The 22,243-nt window shown below is 37.5% G+C and overlaps 2 protein-coding genes across 2 annotated transcripts; one reads left to right on the top strand and one right to left on the bottom strand.

The window, feature by feature from the left end:
* Positions 1-12,777: 12,777 nt before the first annotated feature.
* Positions 12,778-13,596, top strand: LOC131002672 (probable leucine-rich repeat receptor-like protein kinase At1g35710). The gene has a single exon (XM_057929141.1). It carries the CDS (start codon positions 12,778-12,780, stop codon positions 13,594-13,596), a length of 819 nt encoding a protein of 272 aa, XP_057785124.1.
* A 3,966-nt stretch (positions 13,597-17,562) lies between these two features.
* On the bottom strand, positions 17,563-21,304 carry LOC131002718 (glucan endo-1,3-beta-glucosidase-like). Its single transcript, XM_057929186.1, has 3 exons — positions 21,162-21,304; positions 18,468-19,084; positions 17,563-18,101 (listed from the first exon to the last, which is right to left on the bottom strand). Exons 1-3 carry the CDS (start codon positions 21,241-21,243, stop codon positions 17,700-17,702), a joined length of 1,101 nt encoding a protein of 366 aa, XP_057785169.1. The 5' UTR covers positions 21,244-21,304; the 3' UTR covers positions 17,563-17,699.
* Between the last annotated feature and the right edge of the window lie 939 nt (positions 21,305-22,243).

The following is a 22,243-nucleotide window of genomic DNA, read 5'->3' on the forward strand; positions in this document are numbered from 1 at the left end:
TGAAAGAGAGACAGACGTGAGAAGGAGAGGGAAGCAAAGCGAGATAGAGGGAGAGAGAAGAGAGCAGAGCGGCGGCGACATTCGGCGCTGCATGCGCTGCCGCGGCCGCCGCGAGCAAGAGGGCAGAGGGGGAGATCGAGAGGGAGATGAGAGAGAGAGACGGTAGAGAGAAAAGAGAGAGAATGGTAGATTTAAGAGAGGGAGCGTGAGGATTGGGGTACGTACTGCTAGAGGGAAAGAGAATTTAAGCTTTGATTTTATTAGTTATGCTTAGTCTAATGGGTTTTGATAATTTGGGCCCATTTCTTATTATACGTATTTGGGTTGATTAATGGAGTGGTGGCTTTGGTTAGCCTTAATTTATTATTGGGCTATTATTAATTTAGTTGGCCCCTTAATTTAGTTAAAGTGAGCTAAGTTATTTTAATTTAAGCCTATAAATATGTATAAAGGATTTATATTATTTTTAAGTTAATAGTTATTTATAAAATTAGAGTGAGTTGAATTATGATTAACGCTAGAGTTATGATTATTGCAATTTAAGTCTATGTTGGTATTTATTGGTAAGTTTGCCAAATATCAACTAGTTTTCATACCATAAATCCCAATAGAACTATCATCTTAAAACCAACATAAGTATTCCTTTTAAATCAGTCCATATCATTTTCCCCATTGTTTATTAGTCAGTTTTTATACTAAAGGTCGGCTACAAGCAAGGGTAAAGCAATAGTTCAGAATTACTAGTGTCGTCAGACCACGATCAGGTGGGCTTTCTAAACTCATAATTTGAAGTGCGCACTATTTAATGATGTTTATATGAATGAAGTTATATTAAAGTTATTGACTTGCCAAAAATTTTATGAGCTTGTATGTTACCATCTACGAGAGATAGACGATATCGGCCCTATGCTGGACGTATTGCCAGTAAGGGTTTGTGCACAAAGTTGTGACTGTGAGCCATCGAGCGGGTTGGCCGATCACTGTGATAGAGAGCCTTCGGGACGATCACTGTGTTTGAGAAGGATGCTCCTTCTCAACACGAGGTTACATTATACGTAGATATGGTACATACATGTTAATTGTCTGCAGACGTATATGATGATTACATAGAAATTTTACAGTTTTGGCGTGCACAGGTTATTTAAATAAAACTCCTGTGTGATGCTTGAGATGGCAAGTTCAATATATAGCTCTAAGAGCAAGCTTTAAAGTTATTTCGACATGTGACCATTGAGTACCTTTTTAGTACTCAGTCGTGCATATGTTTTCTAAATGTGCAGGTTAAGCTGTGATGCAAATGGATGTCAGCAGAGCAAAGCTTTTGATATATAAGTACTAAATTAGGCTCAGGATTCCATGTCTTCATACATGTAATCCACTTAAGTTATTCCGCTGCAACGCTTAGTGCATTTCACCTTATTGATGTGTTGCAAAAATTTCAAACTAATAGCTTAGAGATTATGCCACTTGATGCTTAGACAACTTGTCGTTATATTATTGTAAGTTGTCTATTCAGGAGTTTTTGGAAGTGAATGCTTATAATTACCAGATATCATAGTAAATTATTGTTTAAGCAGGTTAATGATTAGTTTTGAAACCTATTTTTCTTTTTCATTTTCTGATTCCTTTCCCAGTCACACTTTCCCCCGGCTTAACTATACACTAGCTTAGGTCGGGCTGTGACAGTTGTGAAAAGTGAAAAAGTAAGAGGATTATAAGTGGTGGGGTATAGTCCAAAAATAGGTAGGAAGTTCTTTTGTGGACGTCCCAAAAAGGAAAGATAGGAAGTTCTTTCGTGGACGGAGGGAGTATATTTTTTTTCATTTTATAATGTCATTTATCTTTTTAATATATTTTTGAACCAATTAAAGGATAATTTTTTTAAAATTATAATATTATAAAACTCATAAAATTTGAAAGAATCATCTAAATTTAACATAAATATTTAATTATAATTAATCAAGCATCACTTAGTTTTTTCATCATTAGAAAAAAAGAAAAACGTGACCAAAAAGAGAAGAAGATTGATATGAAATTCATGTTTATTTTCTAAGTTTCATCTTTACATAATTAATTTTAATTCCAATTCTCTAGAAAAATTAAACTTCTAATGAGACTATTAAATAAATTCTTTATATCTTAACTAGTTAGTGGCCCGTCGAAATTAGACGGAAATTCATTATTATATGAATTTATTGTGTAATTATTTAATATAATTTTTTATTTATGAATTTTATTTCACTAAAATAAATTATTAAATTAAATAACTTTAAAATATAAAATCTGTAACTTTTATTTGAAATTGGCCTAAATTAAATGTCTTATGAAATGTATTACTCCCTCCGTCCGCCAAAAGTATTCCACTTTGGCTAGGCACGGAGTTTAATAAAATTGGAGATGATGTTGATGTGGTAGAGAAATGGTCCCACCACTTTATGAGATGTGTGGTTGAGATTGAATTTGGGGTGAGTTTTTTGTAAATAAAGAGTGTTTGTAAGGATAAAATATAAAGGTGGATGGTGGGACCATGGCTTAAAAAGGAAAGTGAAATACTTTTTGCGGACGCCAAATATAGTAATTGTGGAATACTTTTGGCGGACGGAGGGAGTATTAAACAGAGTACTCACCCACAAAATTTTAATACAGACATTGCCATATTTCTTTAAATTTTACCTAATGTAGATGTATGTAGCTAGGAACGGGTCCAGAATTTTCTTGTTATGGGGGCACAAAATAACTATATATATAAAATATGTTTCATAAATTATTACATAATAATCTAAGCTTCCGTTTAGGGTTTGGATTGACAACAATGAAATACATGGTTTGAAGTATAAAATATACATATATACTTAATTAAAAAAAATTAAAGTGTGAATCTGTCTTTAATGTAGCTGCAACCAGTCATTGAAAAAAAAAGAATTAAATAATATTAGTGATGACTTCAATTTACAAAGTCTAAATAAATTATTAAATTTATAATTACCTCATATATAATCTTTCGAAAATTTCATCATACACCGCATTATTTGTTGTGTCATGTGTATGACCATTTTCATCACATACTAAAATCTTTAGACCTATTAGAATTGCCTTCTTTGGAACCGAATACGACATTTAGTAAATTTCGGTTGACTCATAATTATTCTGGACAATAGGAAATTTCTTGCCCGTATTTTTTCTTAAAATGAGTTTGCCTTTAATTACATATTCCCTAAGCTGAGTTATAATGAGCCTAGTGTCATTGCAAAGCTCATTAGAAGAATCAATATTTCTAAGAAGCATGATTATGCATCTCTCTTTCAATTCAATTCCATGAATAAGCAATCATGAACACTTGATCGTGTTAAGATATTCAACCCAGAGTACTTCTTCATCAAAGTCAACTTGTCCATCTTCTTTGCAAATGTTGTATGAAATTAGATAAACACATCTTTCTTTGGTAGACATTAGAGACATGACTTAATAATTACGTCAGGGTATGTGTTCTCTACTATATATAGTTGTAATAAGATTTGTTGCATTTCGTATGCACACACCAAACATCTCCGTGTGCAAAAATGTCAGCAAGCATTTTGAATGTAGAGAGAGAGTGAGTTTCAGAGAAATGCGAAACTTACACGACGGATCTCTCTACGTACAACGCCCACAGCAGACTTCAAATTAGTAGTGACTAAGCGAAGACAGATCTCAGGAATATTCGAGAATAAACAACCATAACCAAGACTTTCACCGACAATAACGTCATCTACTTTAAGTATTTATTCTATAATTTTTTTTTATTTCTTCTGCATTAGAACCATAAGGATTTGCCTATTTTTTATTAAAAAAATTATTATATGTGATATGTGTTTTCAAAATCAAAATATATATTATTAATTCTACAAATATTTAAATCTCTATCGAATTCTTCCTGGTATTTTCTTGAATATTGCACATTTTTAACTTCAAAATTCATAGATAAAAAAAAAAAGATTTGATCACTACTTAATACTAAAATAATATTCAGTTGATTGAGATTAGTTTATAATATGAATAAATTATGCATGCTAATATAATTTATTAAATTATGTATTAAGATAGAATAAAATACATGTAATTTCATGTTCTCAGTTAACTTGAGAACTTGACACATATTCCAAAGTTGAGATTAACTTACGGAGGCATGCACCATGTCATGCTGACTTTCCATAGGTGGCACTAGGAGTATATGTCAAAAGTTACCTCCTAAAACAACCACAAATCTCCAAAAGGTTGTTTAGCCCTATCAAAAGAAAAAAGCAAGTCGGAAATAACAGTTATACTATATTCATATATTTTGTATCTGAGGATTGTTCCACGAACGTATAATCTAAATAAAAAAACAAAGAAGGATCATGAAGAAGGTGAAAGAAATAAAATTAATCTTACACCTTTCTATGGATGAATATAAGAATAGTTGATTTGTCAAAGGTTTATTTTTCTAATAGAATTTATTTATATTTGAGTCAAATTAAACTTATATCCGTTTGTAATTATATGTATTAAAAATTAATATGATCGGGACGAAATTTTAGTTGTTATTATAAAACATCATTTTATAATTGATAAACGAACGTTATTTTCATTTATAATTTCGAAATTTTTATTATTAATGATTTAATGGACTTGAACTATTTGTTGTGATTAATTGCTTGTGTAATATTCCTTGTATGAGTATTTCTTATCATAAAATATATTTAAATTCAAGATAAAATAACAAATTGATAAAACATAAATTATATCTGGTGAGATAGAGATTTGTGCAGATACTATGAAGCAAACAAATTGACGTTGGAAGAGATGTGTTAAGCAAATTAATTCTTTCCAGATTATTTAATGGTTCTCATATTATTTAATAATTTTTAGATATTTAATGATCTTTAGATATAGAAATTGATTAAAAATTTAGAAAAAAAAATAAGAATGACTGGGAATTGAGGAAAATTAGAATGAAGTGATTATATGATGTCACGTAGATATGATTTATTTTTTAAATTCGTGATAAAATAACAAATTGATAATACAAAAATAATATTTAAATTCGTGATAAAATAGCAAATTGATAAAACATAAATTATATCCGGTGAGATAGAGATTTGTGCAGATACTATGAAGCAAATAAATTGACGTTGGAATGTGTTAAGCAATTAATTCTTTCCATATTATTTAATGGTTCTCGTATTATTTAATGATTTTTAGATATTTAATGATCTTTAGATATAGAAATTGATTAAAAATTTAGAAAAAAATAAGAATGAATGAGAATTGAGGAAAGTTAGAATGTAGTGATGATATGATGCCACGTAGGATATGATTTATTTTGGTTTTATATATATATAGATAGATTCTAAATTATTAAATTTACAAAATAAAAAAAAACTAACTTATGTGGATGAAGAGTTAATGGATTCTAGTAATTAAATAATTATTAAAATATAAAACATAAATCATAATATATTTTAGATATATATATATATATATATATATATATCTATATCTATATAGGGTTAGGTTCAATGAAAAAAGCCTAAATATAAGAAAGAAGAGAGAAGTAATCTCATCCGTTGATTTATCTAATTTAACGGACATGATTTGTTCACGCCATGTTCAACGAATTTTTTCGTTGAACATTCGTGAACATATACAATATTTTTGGGGGTTCTGGGTTTCGACCCCCCATATGTTCAACGAAAAAATCCGTTGAACATGGCTTGAACAAATCATGTCTGTTAGATTAGATAAAATCAACGGATGAGATTACTTCTCTCTTCTTTCTTACATTTAGGCCTTCTTCATTTAACCTTGGCCTATATATATATATATATATATATATATATATATATATATATATATATATATATATATAGGGGTGGGCTACCATGAGAGCACATCTTAAAATAAGAAATAAGAACAATTTTTAATATATGAATTTTATGTAGAACACGTATGAATTCGCTGTATAAAAGTATGAATTGTGAAAAATAAATTTTTGCTACCTTTGGGATTCGAACTCAGAACCATAAATCCATCCAATAGAATTACGAATCAACCGTAGATCTTGATGATCTAAGGACTGAAAATGATTCTTATTTTATATCTTAAGAAATGCTCTTATTTTAGCCCTTCCCTATATATATATATATATATATATATATATATAACATATTAATTACATAATTGACCTTAAGTTAAGTATATACTATAAGAGATAAATTATTCGCTGGATAAACGTCTGGATGCTTGGGAGGGCTTGGCTTCGGAGTCTGATTCCGATGATGAGGGGGGACAGCGAAAGGTGCTTTCTGGGCCGGAATTGCTCGAAACTATGTGTAATCTTAGTTCGAGTAAAAAGGATAAGCGATCGGTCTCTCCGGGACAGATTCTCCGTTTTAGAGGATCGGGAAATACAGGATGGTAATGCTAGTGTTACCCTTTCTCATAATAATGAGGCGAACCAGATTTTAGGGAAGGAGCATCCTTCTCCACATGGAGGCACTGGTGTTGGTTTTTCTACTGAGTTGGATTCGGCTCAGATTGGGGACAAGAGCAGTCTTCACCTTTTTCAGGGAAGGACGCTATCAGACAGCAGGAGTTTGCGAAGACTGATGTCGCGGATTCTCTAGCGCAATTGGTCGAACAGATGGCGGATGATGATGGAGTGGCTCGGGTCGAACAGGTGGTGGACGTTGATGGAGTGAATCGGGTGGATGATGTTGAATAGCGGGATGAGAATGCCCCTGAGAACAACGATATGGTGGAACGAACGCTTGGCAACAAGTCTACGGAGGTTGAACACTTGAATCAAAGGATGGGTGATGATGTAGAAGGCCGACAGCAACTGGGCTCGGATGAGTTAAATCCGACAGAGAGGATAGCTAAGGAAAGAAAACTTATGGCTCTGGAAAATGAGAGGAAGGTGGAAAGATTCAGACAGAGTATCATTGGCGAGCAGACTGAACTCCCGAAACGAGGACGGGGACGGCCTTCAAAGCATGATCAAGCGGCATGGAATCATAATAAAGCTTTATTGCTTCAACAAGAGAGTATAAAAAACATGCTTCGGAAAGCGGTTGATGCGAGACATGCTCCAAGAGATTATATTGTTGATTATAACAATTCTGACAGCTCTCGTACGATGGATAACATTGTGAATAAACGTTGGGATAAGGAAGCGGATCTGGGAGATTGCATAAACTGACTGAGTTTATTCACCATACATGAGATATCAGGCCTAGTCAAGGTGAGATATTGAAGTGCTCCTACAATACTTCTATAGAGAGTAAATGAACTACTATCATTGACATAGAGTTTGGAGCCACTGTCATAAGGGGTAGGCTGTGGCTTACTGTCTGTGAGATTTGTTCTAGCAAGCAGATCTCTGATATATTTTGACTGGTTGAGAAGATATGTAGAGGATGGAGTGCGAGTAACCTGAATTCCCAGAAAATAGGTAACAGTACCCATACTTTTTAGAGCAAACTCACTTGAGAAATGCGATATAAGATCAGTAATGAGAGTTGAATCTTCTCCAGTGATTAGAATCATCAACATAAACTAATACAAGAAGAAGTTTCCCATTCTTCCTTAGAAAAGAGAGTGATCTGAAGCTGAGAACCTGAATCCAGACTTCAACAAAAATTGCTCTGGTCCAGTTTTACACTAATCAGATGAATATTTGGACTGGTTGCAGAATCCATGGATGAGTATATCAAGTGGAAGGATCTAAAAAAATTTCAAGCTTTGATACTATGTTAAACTACAAAGATAAGAGCATGAAATGAGCTGAGATTTTAGCTAAAGGAAGATAAAGACTTCCACATATCTTATTACTAGTACATTCGCCCGTGCGATGCACGACAAACATAGTTTTGCATCAAAATTAAACGATGTAGTGTGTGTATATCGGTTAAGCGATTAGGGGTTAATGTCTAAAACCGAAGGTCTTGGGTTCGAGCCTCCTGTGGCGCAACCTTTAAATATCTTTATTTAATCATGTTAATTTATCATAAATAAATAAATTAAATGATGTATCAAATAAATAAATAAATAATATTAAATATAGTTAGAATATAAGTAAATGTAAATTATTTTTTCTTAAAAAATAAAATAATCTACATCAATTACTCAGTAAAGATCCTTAATTTTATTTTATAATTTTGAAAAGTATCATTTTTAATTTTCCATCTATTTGATGGAAAACTTTATTTTCTTCCCTAAAATTATAGAATAAACACATCATTCAAATTAAAAGAAACGAAGAAATAATAAAAAAAGAGTTTTCACATCACAATATATATATTTAAAACATGAGCTAATCATGCATAAAATTATTTTTTTCTAAGTTAGCTTATTACCTATGTCATCTTATTAGAAAAGCTTCAATTGATAAGTAGGAAAATAAATTATATTATTAGAATTTATTAGAATACTAATAAAAGAGTTGAATAATTATTTGATACCAAATCAAAGATCTTGCATTTATCTTTAATTTAAGATATATATAGAATATTTTTTATGAATAAAATTTGATTTTTTTAAAAATCATCAAAATATGAAAAAGAGAATATAAAATTGAAGAATGCGTATCATGAAAGAGAGGAGAGAGGAGACAGAAAATATATAAGATTTGTTGAGTTTTATAAATACTCTTTGATTGATTATTTAATTACAATTTTGTCACAAACTGTGTTTTCATATACTCCCTCCGTCAACGAAATGAGTACCCATTTGTGGACAGCACGAGTTTTAAGAAATGTATGGAGTGTAGTGTGAATAGTTTAAGGGTCCCACTTTTTGAGTGTATTAATTAAAGAGATGTGTGGGGTACACTTGCCAAAAAGGGAAATGGGTACTCACTTCGTGGACGGATGAAAAAGGAAATATGGGTACTCATTTCGTGGACGGAGGGAGTAATAAATAGATTCCACATATCTTATTAACGTATTTATAGTTGTGTTACAACCGTGAGTCTATAATACAAGCTATCATGCACTTGCATGCATGGTATAATTACATTTTGAGCTAACTAACAGTTTTCATAATCGTCTTCAATCTAACTAACTGCTATCTAACTAATTCTCTTCAATAGTTCTCTATACTTCAACTCTTAAACTTTATTTTTATTTTGTCTTTATTTTTAATGTATTTTTCAATTGATTTAAGTATTAAATTTAACAATATAAATAGCATTTAAATTAAAAATTAACACCACATTAATTAAAAAAATACAATAATTAAACAATATTACAATAATTTTTTTAAAAAAAAATTCGTCGTGTCCAAATATGTACCATTAAATCATCTTGGGTAGATTCCATCGTTAAGTAGTAGCATGTAGTATATAGTGGGCATTGTTGGCATTGAAGTGCACCGTCGGCTTATTTCCCAAAAGAATGTCGTTGAACAATTAATGTCGATTGATTCATCACATTGATGTCGTTGTTTGAGCTTGCGACTTCGAATAAGGCATGTCAGATCCACAGATCTTGGAATGTTACGGCTTCAAGAATAATAGTTTGTTTGCCATGATCCCTCGAGTGTATACTTCATGCCACGCCACTGGATATTCTTCCAAGTTCGGTGCATGTAGTCTAGCTCTTTAGCATTTTCGGGAACCCATGCTTCGACTAATTGTGAATAAAAAAATAGTGAATAATTGTGAATAAAAAAAATGCATGAAAGTGTCATTGCCAACTAACACTTTCAAATTAAATAACAAAAATTGAAGAATTCGACCGCTTTCTTTAATTTTCAGTATTTTAATGTTTTTTTTTATGTTTTATTTTGTATTGTGATAATACTCATGTGCTATGGTGTTTGTGAAAATGTCCTAATGAAGGGGTTAAAAGGTTGTAGGATTGACTACAGCTTCGATCCCAACGCTTTTAGTCGTAGAGAAATCATAAAACTCTATTTAGAAATAAGAAAATTAAATAATATCCCCACGTAATTTTTTTATTTATTTTTCTAGAGTAGAAACTAGAAAGACGGGTGTTCTTTCAAATGAGACAATACAATGTCATTACATCTGTAATTTGATTGGCCTCACGCTGAGTGTGAGAGAACTCGAAGACCACGTGCTTTCTCGCATAGAACCTATAACTAACCCAAAAGAGGTCCAATATCTTATGGTGCTTCATACTCCCTCCGTCCCACTTAAGACGCAACATTGCTTTTGGGCACAAGATTTAAGGAGTTATATATTAAGGAGTGATAAAGTATGAGAGAAGAAGTAATAAAGTGATAAAGTATGAGAGAGAATGTAATAAGAAAATTTTTAATTAGTGTTAGTTTTTGCCAAATAAAGAATGTAGCATCTTGATTGGGACGGCCCAAAAAGGAAAATGTTGCATCTTGGGTGGGACGGAGGGAGTATTAGATTTAAATTTACATATTGTTTTCATTATCATTTCAGGAGGAATACCAACAGAAATAGGAAAACTCTCGCAATTAGAGATATTACACATTCGAAGTGCCTCTCTAACCGGAAATATTCCAAATTCTGTTTTCAACTTTTCTTCTTTGAAACTGATGGATCTCTCCGACAACAATTTGTCTGGAGCTATACCAACACTCGGTTTTTACAATCTACCTCAGATTGAAGAATTGTATCTTTTAAGAAAACTACTTGACAGGTATATTTAGCACCATTTTTTTTACCTTTCTTTTATAAGGTAACAACTTCAACAAGTATTTTATAATTGATTCTTATTTTATAATGGGAAATTCAGGTGCTGTGCCAAAGGAATTTGGAAACTCAACTTTCCTGAAAACGCTAGATCTTGCTGATAACAGATTGAAAGGTACGTACATTTAAGTGGCGTATACTTTTCATGATAGATAAGATACATAAATGAGTATTTTTATTCTTATTAGCAGAGATTACGTACGTTGCACCGGGTCTAACCTCTTATAAACACATAAAATGTTTGAAGTGTTATAAACAATTTCCGTTAAAGTTTTATGTCGTGTATAAGAGCATCCGCAATGGGCTTACTTGATAGCCTACTTGATAGCTTACTTGATAGTGGGGGACCACATTGAGTAAGTAGTGCTGCATTGGGGTTACTTGATAGTCTACTTGATAACATTAGTTTTGATTTTTATGTTTTTCATTTAAATTTAATTGCTCAAATTTAAATAACATATTTTTCTAATAGTTAAATACGACATTAAACTAAAACATCATTAAAAATTACATAAAATTTAAAAACACCTAAAACACCATAAAAAATTACATAAAAATTAAAAATACCTAAAACCATCATTAAAATTACATAATTAAAATCCTCGTCTAGACCACGACGCCTGAGCACGTCGGCGACCATGGACGCGTGCAATGCCCTTTGTGCGTCTGTCATGTGCGTCGTATCCGCGCTCAGGAGCTGCATATCGAGCTCCCTCTCCTTGATATCATTCCTCCGCGTGTACTGGGCGGTGAATGCACTCATCTGTTGGTCGGACCTGTCCAACCTCTCCACTATTTCGGGTGGAGGCTCTGAGCTCGTCTGCGACGCCGACGCCTTCCCTTTCCCCTTCGCCGCCTTGTTGCCAATGGGCCGGGAAGAAAAGATCTCCTCGCCCGACGCCGAGGTGGTAAAGCCGTCCTCTTCCATAGTCTTTGTCCTCTTGGAGGCGTGCACGTCTCCGGCTAGGTACATCGACTTGAACTTGGGATTGTTCCGGAGAACTCTCCACGCATTCCAATAGTTGAATGCGGCCTTTTGTGGGCTTCGACCCTTGAAGAGGATTTGGGCCTTGTCCCGGAGCATATCGTCGGAATGGCCGGAAGGCCAATTGTTGCGCGTCTCCGTCCAAATAGCTTCCCAGATACGCACATCCGCGCTCACTCGGGCCCAGTGGCCTTGAAGTTGCCGGATCTTAAGGTCGACGCCGATGATGGGGTTGACACGTTCGCGGATCCGTCCCCAATACGCCTCTCCCTTCTGATCCGTCCCAGGGATGGCGTCGTTCGTCTCCTCCGCCCAAACTTGGACGATGAGATCCGTATGCTCGAGAAGGTAAGTATGACTGATCCTTACTTCCTTGTCGTGCTTGATTTTGTTGGCCATTTCCTTCCTTCGGCCGCCCTTATTTGGTTTGGAGGCACTTTGCTCTGCACTGACTGGTTCCTCCTCAGCTGGGGTCTCCTCCAAGTTGATTCTCCCCATATCGGGGTGATAATCGGCGAAGAGATCGGGGCACCAATTAGGATCATAGAAAGGGTTGTGTGGATCCATGAAGGAAGAAAATTACAAGAGAAATGGAGGAGAAGAAAATTGGAGAAGAAGAAATGTGAGGATATGGAGGATGAGGGGTTTTTTAAAGATGAGAAGAAGAAGAAAAAAAAAATTAGAAACATTCGGTCAAAGCACGGAGATCGAGGAAAACTGTCAAAATTTGAATTTAAAATTCAAATTTCTCTATATTTTTTTATTATATTAAGGCGCGTGCAATGCACGCGCCTTCACTCTTCCCCCATCGTGCATACTCGAAGATTCGAGTATCACTCGAGTAGCCCCCTGCAACGCCTTACTTAAGTGCACCTCTCTACTCGAGTAGGCGCTCGAGTAAGGGCGTCGCCAATGCTCTAACAGGTGAAATACCACAAGAGTTTGTTAATATGGAACACCTCGAGGTTTATCCGTGACAAACAATTCTTTGTACGGCCCCATCCCATCTTCCATATTCAACATATCGACCTTGAATTTTCTATCTCTTTCCTTCAACCAATTTTCGGGTCGTCTTCCTTCGGACATGGGGCTTTCACTGCTCAATCTCGAACAACTTTATTTGAATCGGAATAGTCTAAGTGGAAACATTCCGACCTCCATCACCAATGCTTCTAAACTTACCAATTTGGCAATGAACGCTAACTCCTTCAGTGGCTCCATTCCAATGTTTGGTAATTTAAGACTCCTACAATCCATCCGTATTTGGGGAAACAATTTGACTCGAGCAGAATTCCCAATCCAAGAATTGGAATTTCTCTCTTCTTTGACTAACTGCAGATTTTTGAGGGAATTTGACATCTCAAACAACCCTTTGAATAGTATCCTCCCATCTTCAATTGGCAATTTCTCCTCTTCTTTTCAGGCTTTTGCAGCGTACAGAAGTAGCATAAATGGCGTCATTCCTCAAGAGATAGGAAATTTGAGCGGTTTGCTGCAAATAACTTTATCTAGAAACAAACTGATTGGATCCTTACCAGCAACACTTGGACAGCTGAAGACGCTTCAGAGATTATATGCTCATACCAATCAATTGGAAGGGTTTATCGCTCATGATCTTTGTCGAATGAGTAGTTTGGGGGAGTTGAATCTCAGTAGCAACGTGCTTGTTGGTCCGATACCAGAATGTTTAGGTGAACTTCAATATCTGAAGATTGTATATTTATCTTCCAACAATTTTAGCTCGACTGTGCCTTCCAGCTTCTGGAATCTTCGAGACATTGTACGGCTGGACTTATCTTCCAACAATTTCAGCGGCCAGCTTCCATCTCAGGTTGGAAATTTGGAGGCTGCACCATACTTGATCTGTCATCTAATTACTTTTCTGGTGAGATTCCAAGCTTGATTGATGGCTGTCAGAAATTAGAGTTTCTTTATTTTTCAAATAATGAGTTCGGTGGCACTATTCCCCAGTCAATGGGAAACATTAGAGGCTTGAGGGTATTAGATTTGTCTGCTAATAATCTTTCTGGAGTAATACCGAAATCATTACAAGACCTTCGATTTCTTCAATATTTCGATGTGTCTGAAAACAGATTGGAAGGGGAGATTCCGAATGGAGGTGCCTTTAGTAATTTCACGGCTCAATCATTTGTTGACAACTATGGTTTATGTGGTGCCGCAAGATTTGAAGTGAAGCCCTGCCCCAAAAATCAAAGGGGTTCCAGAGAAAATAGTTCTGTTCCGTTACTCAAGTATGTATTGCCTTCATCGATTATAGCTGTAGCAATGGCTATCGTGGCGCTGCTGCTAATAAGGAAACGAGGGAAGAAGAATGTACAACCCCTTCCTAAGAATTTACTAGGCGTCTCTTGGAGGCGAATTTCGTACGTAGAACTCGAGCGAGGAACAAGTTCTTTTAGCGAAACGAATCTACTTGGAAGAGGTAGCTTTGGTTCGGTATATAAAGGGATACTTTCAGTTGGATTAAATCTTGCGGTGAAAGTGTTCAATCTAGAGTTAGAAGGAGCTAGCTATAGCTTCAATACTGAAAGTGAAATTCTGAGCTCCCTTCGCCACAGGAACTTAGTTCAAATAATTGGCTGTTGCGTCAATGCAGAATTTAGAGCTTTGATTCTTGAATACATATCAAATGGAAGCCTGGAGAAATGGCTGCATTCCGACAGCTATTGCTTGGATCTGCTGCATAGTTTGCAGATAGCAATAGATGTGGCGTTAGCCTTGGAATACCTTCATCATGGGCATACGTTTCCTGTTGTCCATTGTGATGTAAAGCCAAGCAATGTGTTGCTCGATGAAGATATGACTGCTCGTGTCGGTGATTTTGGCATTTCCAAGCTCTTTGATGAAGGAGAGGCTATGGTCCAAACTCAAACCGTAGCCACTATTGGTTATGCCGCACCAGGTGATGTTTAATTAATATCATGTTCTATTAAAATATTAATATTCTCTCTATTTCGTTTATATATATTTGATTGTTGAGTTGTTCTTGCATTTAGAATATGGATCGGAAGGGAAAGTTTCAACGAAAGGGGATGTGTATAGTTACGGGATACTGTTGTTGGAGATGTTCACAGGTAAGAAACCGACAGATGATATGTTGGACGGGAAGATGGGCCTGAGGGAGTGCGTGAGCGAGGCATTACAAGAAAATGCAGTAAGTGAAATTGTGGCTTCTGGTTTACTGTCAAGAGATGATGAAGATTTCTCAAACAAGGAAATTTGTGTGTCGTCCATCTTTGAATTGGCTATGAAATGCTTAGCCTTTGAAGCTGCGGAAAGAATTAACACGGTACAAGTAGTAGCTTCTCTCAACAAGATCAAAGCCAAAGTTACAACATAAGGCGTCAAAAACATGCACCATCGCCAATAAATATATTGATCTGTTAAATTAAACTTATCAGTTACTCTGGTTCTATGATTTTTTATTCCAAAATTACCTGTATTAATTCATGATTGACTCAGTACCAATACATTTATGTTTTGGATCAGGCAAAATCCGGGTGTTCAGACTTGTAAGTAGTGAATGAAATCTTTCAATTTTCTCTATTTTTGTTGAATTTAGCATGGTAGTACTTTCATCGAACACCTTGCCTTTCGTCAGCCATTTATTATTGACTTGGACTTTCTTTACCAATATTTGAAGGCCCACGAGTTTATTTGTTACGCCCCAAGAATGTGCGGCCCAACTAGAGGTGTCTCAGGAAGTGAAGAAGCCCAAGCGGAGGATCCAGCAGCCCAGTAGGTTTAAGGATTATGTTGTTGATTAGAGAGAGAAGAATGAGTGGTCCCAAGTTGTTAGGAGTCTGAGATTGTTGTCGCTGACTTTCAGCTGTCTTTTTCTGCTTTCCCAGAAGGCCGTTGGCCATATGTAGGACATCTCCTTGTTCCATTCAGCATTATGAGAAATGAACTGAGAGTTTTATCCATTTTCCTTCAAGTTTTCCTCTGTCTTTAGCTGGGAGTTTGTGCTCACTCGAAGAGCTCGTGTTTTGATCTTATCAACTGGTGCTTTCATTGATCTTCCTGCCATGTCCAACGCCGAAATCCTCGCCGCCATCGAATCCCTTCGGACCCACCTTGAAAGCCAAATAACTGCTACCAATGCAACAGTAAAGGACTTTATGTCCTCTGTTGATTCCCGTTTTGAGACCCTCCACTTTCGCCGACCCCCACCTCACCCAGATCCTCCACCTCATTTCACAGACATTTCCCCTTTGCTGCGCTCCATGAAGATGGATGTTCCGCGCTTTGACGGTTCTGATCCACATGGTTGGATTTTCTGGATTGAGGAATTATTCGACTTCCACGGCACCCCCGACGAGATCCGACTGCGGATCGTTTCCTTTCACATGGAAGGTAAGGCGGCAGCTTGGTTTCAGTGGGCTAAGGCCAACAACCTCCTCTCTACATGGCCAGCCTTCCTTGCGGCTATCAAAGAGAGGTTTAGCTCGTCCCTTTTCGCGGACCCTCAAGGAGCGCTATCAAAACTCACTCAACAGAGCTCCGTGGCGGATTTCCAGACCGAGTTCGAAGATTTAATGAATCAGGTTCAGGGCTTACCAGAGCACCTCTTAATCAGTTTCTTTGTGACCGGATTGAAGGCAGAGATCCGCCGTGAGCTTAGCATCTCCAAACCCTCCTCTCTTATGGAGGCGTTTGCGCTTGCCCGTGCATATGAGGCCCGATTCGAAGAGTCCCGACTCAACGTGGCTCCGCCTTCCCGGTGGCCTGTTAAAGCGACACCGATCAACTATGCTCCACCATCTGCAAGCCCACCATTCTCTGCTCCGTCCCCGACTCCGCCACTACTCATTACATCCTCTGCATCTTCGTCCACCGTCCGACCACCCCGTCCCCCGCAGGCGACTCCCCACCAACTACCCATCAAATGCCTCAGTCCGGCTGAGATTAAGGACAAACGCGAGCGGGGTTTGTGCTACAATTGCGACCAAAAGTGGTCCGCCGGCCACCGATGTCGCAACAAGTTTCTACTGCTTATGGGTTCAGAGGAAGAGGACGACACCGACCCACCCGACGACACTTTAGGAGAAGTAGGTGACAATACCACAGTCGGAGACGTCTCAAGTCTACACTCACTCTTTGGCACGTCCTCCCCGCGATCTCTACAACTTCCCGGCGTTATTAGCGGTTCCCCAGTTCGAGTTCTTGTGGATAGTGGGAGTACTCATAACTTCCTACAGCCAACAATCGCTAAATCGCTGAACCTACCAATCCGGGACATTCCTTCTTTCCGAGTGTATGTGGGCAACGGCGATTTTCTAGTTTAGCGTCATATCTGCCCAGCAGTGCCTCTCCAAATTCAAAACCACACGTTTGTGGTAGATCTTCACGTCCTCGATGTTACGGGACCGGCGATTGTCTTGGGCATTAAGTGGTTACGACATCTTGGGCCAGTCACTCATCACTATGAGGAGCAGTTCATGGAGTTCGATCGCGCCGGTCAACGGATCCGATTGCACGGCGACCCCGCTCCAGAGACTCCGATTCTTACCGTCGCGCAATTGCAAACTCTCATAGCAGCCCATGTTGACCAAATTTTTGAGATTCATATCCGGCCCATATGCGCCAAAGAGGAGCCCAACTTCCTAATGGGATTTGAGTCCAAGTCAAGTGACGATCCTAACATTGACCCAGGCCCAACTTTTCCGCCTCTTTCATGCCCTACTATTTGAGTTTGAACAAATTTTCTTATAAAGGTAGTTAGACTTGAATATAAATAAATTTTCTTATAAAGGTAGTTAGACTTAAATATAAGTTATAACTCAAGGCGACATGATAATTTTATATTTTCAAGTTAAATCACATCAAGGATAGTTCAAGCTTGTACTTCATAAAACGAAATAACATTGTCGATATTTATTCATTTATTTTATTACATCCATTCGTTCGATCATAGTACATATATCACAATACCTGACTTACTTTCAGATACGAGCACACCTTTCTGATCACTTAAAACTAAAACTAGTTGAAATTCATGTCGTATTTAGGCTGCCCGTCTGGATAAAAAACCCCGAAATTCCTCTCCGTCTCGGCGCCGGGCTTCTCATTTTCATCAAATAGAGCAAATATGTACGTCTCTATAGGCTCAGGGTGTCTGGGTGTCCCCTCATCCACAACATCAGCCAAATTCTGGTTATAGGTTTTCGCATTATGCATGTTTGCCGAGTCGCCGCCTGCTGATGGATGGCCGGTCTCCGTCACCACTACTTTTGGCGTTTTCCGCCCCCGCCTTGCCTTCTGCTCGGACGTCTGGTTATACGTGTTGCCGGTCGTCTGCAGGGACGGCCCAATCATCCTCTCCACCGCTGCATACACAGCATCGACCATCGCATAGAAGAGATTGTCGTAATAGACTCCATTTACCTGAACACAAACTTCGGTGAGGTCGACCTTACACCATGATTAATTAATCCCAATTAATTAGGATTTACTATTGGAGTAATCGTGACTAACTCAAATGACGTAGACATCCAATTACATCGTTTAACATATCAGCTAGCTATTTATCTTAATATTAATTTTGGGAAAATGAACAATTATATGAAAAATCAGACCAATTGAAAGTAACATCGACCTTCAAGCTCACATTGATTCGGGGAAATGAGCATTCATGTGAAAAATTAGAACAATTAAAAGTTTGTCAATTTGATAAAAGGAATTTTTAGTTCATTTACAAATGCAAAATTAAGTAAAAGTTTGATGTATTTAAGTGCAATTGGTCGGTATAACCTGAATCCCATGATCCGGCTCCAAGAGCGCATATCCGAGGTCGATCTGCTTCTTGTTGTAAATGTAGGCGAAGTAAGGATAGATGTTGGCCATGAAAGGGGCGTCGGTGCCGACCATGAACGACAGGATCGGCCTCAGGTACGGGGCGACATCGTCACGGAATGCGCCGTCTTCCGGTGGGAATGAGTTGCCGAGGGCGTTCATGCCGATGGTGGTGGTGATCTTGGTCCGGCCGGCGCGGCCGGCGCGGCAGACAGCTCGGTAGATGTTGCGCATCGCGGGGAGGACGAACTGCGCGTAGCGGGAGGTGGCGCCGTCGGCTGGGCTGACCTCGTTGCCGACGGAGATGTACTTGAGGTCGACATCGGGGAAGTTGAGGACGTGGTCGCGGACCCAGTCGTTGGCGGCGTTGGCGTCGGCAGCGATGCGCTGGATGTATTGGTTGGTGATGACGACGTTAAGCTCAATGCCGGAGCCGCGGAGGGCGTCGAGGATGGCGTTGTCCGGGTCGTAGGTTCGCATTCTTCTGATGTTGTGGCGCTTGTAGAGATCCACCACTTGCCGCGGCGACAGCAGGTTGTTGCCGTTCCTGCCGTAGCACACTCCGATCTCACCGACTGCGTTGCCATCAATATGTTAGTGGGGATGGAGCTAGGATTTTAAAAATAGGAGACGAAATTGTATTTTTATATTTAAAAATATGTTTGGACGTGTAAATTAAATAATAATTTTATATATAAAAAAATGGGGAAAAAATAAAATTTAATATGCATATAATTATAAATTCACCGGGTTTAAGGTACTGTAGTCTATACTTATCAACTCTCGCACATAGATAACCGTTATTAAAAAATTCGTAAGTATTGGCAATGTAGTGCAAGGTATAATTAGGGATGGCAACGGGCCGGATCTGGACCGGGTCTGGCCAATACCAGATCCAGATCCGTTTGCATATACCAGATCCAGATTCGGATCCAGATCCGCGGATCTGAAAATTTTGGATCCAGATCCAGATCCGTCAGATCCGCGGGTCCACGGGTCCAGATCCATGGATCTAGTGTTTTCAAATTAAATTCACAAAATCAACAACATTTAATATCCATCATGAAAAATATTGTACAATACAATTGCAATTGCAACAAAGCTATCCAGCTATCCAGATGAAAATATTGTACAATACAATTCATCGTGAAGATGAAAATACAGTAAAGCTATCCAGTTAAACTCATTTCAATACAATTGCAACAACTCGGTATCCAGCTGAACTCATTTCAACACAAAGAGGAAGTCAACGTATTAAGTGCAAGAGTGTTTCCCAACTCATTTTATATAAACAGATCCACAAGCCTCACTTTCATAGATTTCTCAGTAAATAAGAAATCTAGAAGCTAAACCACCTGACTGTAGAATAACTTTCAAGGATCATAATTTGTAATGCACTCCATATCACATGACAAATGAATTATAAACTTGTATAGTTGTACAAAAACATAAAAGTGCAATCTAATAAAATGTAGGAAGGTAACAGAAGATCCTGCATATAGCAAGAAACTTTCTTCTGCTGCTTCTTTTTTATCTATAAGTTTTTTCGCCACATTTTCTGTTGCTCCAAATTGGAATCTTAAGACAAGTTCGAACTAGACCCCCTGAATTATTAAGCTCGTGATAGTTCTTTGAAATTTTTTTCAAGTAGACGGCTACAATTACAACAAAACCAGCAGAACAACTAATCCTAGAGAGATAACAGCTATTTCTACTTATCTCAATCCTGGAGTGACAGAGGCGGCGACGGCGGTGGAGTGCGGCGAGCCGAACTGGAACGACGGCGGCTGGAGTTGCACGAACTGGAGTGTGCTGCACTGCCGCTGCTGCTGGCGGGCGAGCGAGCGCGGCGTGACTCCAGCGGCGGGCGATGGAGGGAGAGAAGCAGGGAGCGAGGCAGAGAGGCCGAGCGAAGCAGGGATCGAGCGGCGAGCGTGACTCCAGCGGCGGGCGGGTGAGCGAATCGGAGAAGACGACCGGCGATGGAGGTGAGGCACGCCGACTGAGGGAGATGGGAGATGGGAGTGAGTGTAGGGATGGCAGAGATGGAGGTGCGGCGCGGGGAGTGAGAAGACCGAGAGGGAGAGAAGAGATGAATTAGAAATTAGGTTTTCAAAGTTAATTTTATTTTTTTTATTTTTTAATATATCTAATATTATTAAAAAAATAAATATAAAAAATAAATAATATATTTTTAATTAAATCGGATCCACGGGTCGGATCTGGGTCGGATCCGGATCTCAAATGTCAAGATCCAGATCCAGATCCGTTTTAGAAAATGAGATCCAGATCTGGATCCAGATCCGCGGATCCAAAAAATTGAGATCCAGATCCGTCAAATCGGATCTGGATCCACGGATCTGGACCGGGTCCAGGATCCACTGCCATCCCTAGGTATAATTTACAATAGTGTGAAACAAATAAATAGTGCGTTTACGGTGCAATGATTGAAATTATAACCTTACATATGAGATGCATGAGGGAGGTTAAAACAAAAATTTAGAGTATAAAGATTAATTATGCCATGCAAATTTAGATTATAACTCGAGATGTATAAAATCCAAGACTATACTAATTGAAGTGCATCCATGTATATGCGTATAAATATAAACATTTTAAATATGAAACTGAGGAAATGAGATGCAAATTGACCTGTGAAATCAAGAGAGAGAGTTGCAAGCAGCCCAAAGACGAGCATTGCAGAATTGAAGTGATTCATTGTAGTAGTAGCCATGGAGAAAGGAGAGCTTCGAATAAGATAGAATATTGTGCAAGTTACTTGTATATGTATAGGCCACTTCATTATTTATAGAGGTTTGGATGCTTCATATAGGGCTAAATTTGTGCTTACATTATGTTTGTTGGCCGCAATCATTCTCTTGCCAATATAATAGACCAAATCATAGAATAAAAAATTTAGACTCGTATAGAATTCGGAAATTAGCCAAATATCCATTTAATCATTACGATAGCTAGCTACAGGTGCACATTGAGTAAACTATATACACTATGCAATAGTCTGCAAATTACGTAGGAGAAATATATATACTTATAAAACAAGGTTTGATAGATTGACAACTTATAAGTTACACAAAATTTCCTGTACATCCGGGTGTACCGTACACCCGGGTTGACTCGTACCCAGATCCTGACCCACATACTAATTTAAATCTGTATCCAGACCCAAATCGTGTAAATGACATTATTCAATTATACAAGTAACACTGCTTATAATTGATACTATTTCAATCATATAAATGGCACTATAACATTTTAAAATGTCATAGTGTTATTTACAATCTTATAGTGTTATTTAAAATATTATAGTGTCATTTACAATCTTATAGTCTTAATTACAGGAAGTGTCATTTATATTTCTGAATAGTGTCAATTACATGCACTGTCATTTGTATAACCGAATATTGTCATTTACACGATTTGAGTGAGGATGCGGATTTGGATCAGGATGCGGGTCAGGATCTCGGTACGGGTCAACCCGGGTGTACCCAAGACCACCTCTATAAGTTATTGATTGTATTTGAAATTGATATTTATGTTTTTTTATTTATTTTTATTTATAATATTAAATAAATAAATTAAAAGACTGCGCCACAGGGGACTCGAATTCAAGACCTTTGGCCTTAGACATTAACCCCTTACCACTTGGCCAACACATGCACACGCTAATATTTATGTTTAATTACAAGTTATGTAGTCTGATTAGATTAAAATTG

This window comes from Salvia miltiorrhiza, unplaced genomic scaffold (genome assembly GCF_028751815.1).
Source record: "Salvia miltiorrhiza cultivar Shanhuang (shh) unplaced genomic scaffold, IMPLAD_Smil_shh fragScaff_scaffold_173, whole genome shotgun sequence".
Taxonomy (NCBI): domain Eukaryota; kingdom Viridiplantae; phylum Streptophyta; class Magnoliopsida; order Lamiales; family Lamiaceae; genus Salvia; species Salvia miltiorrhiza.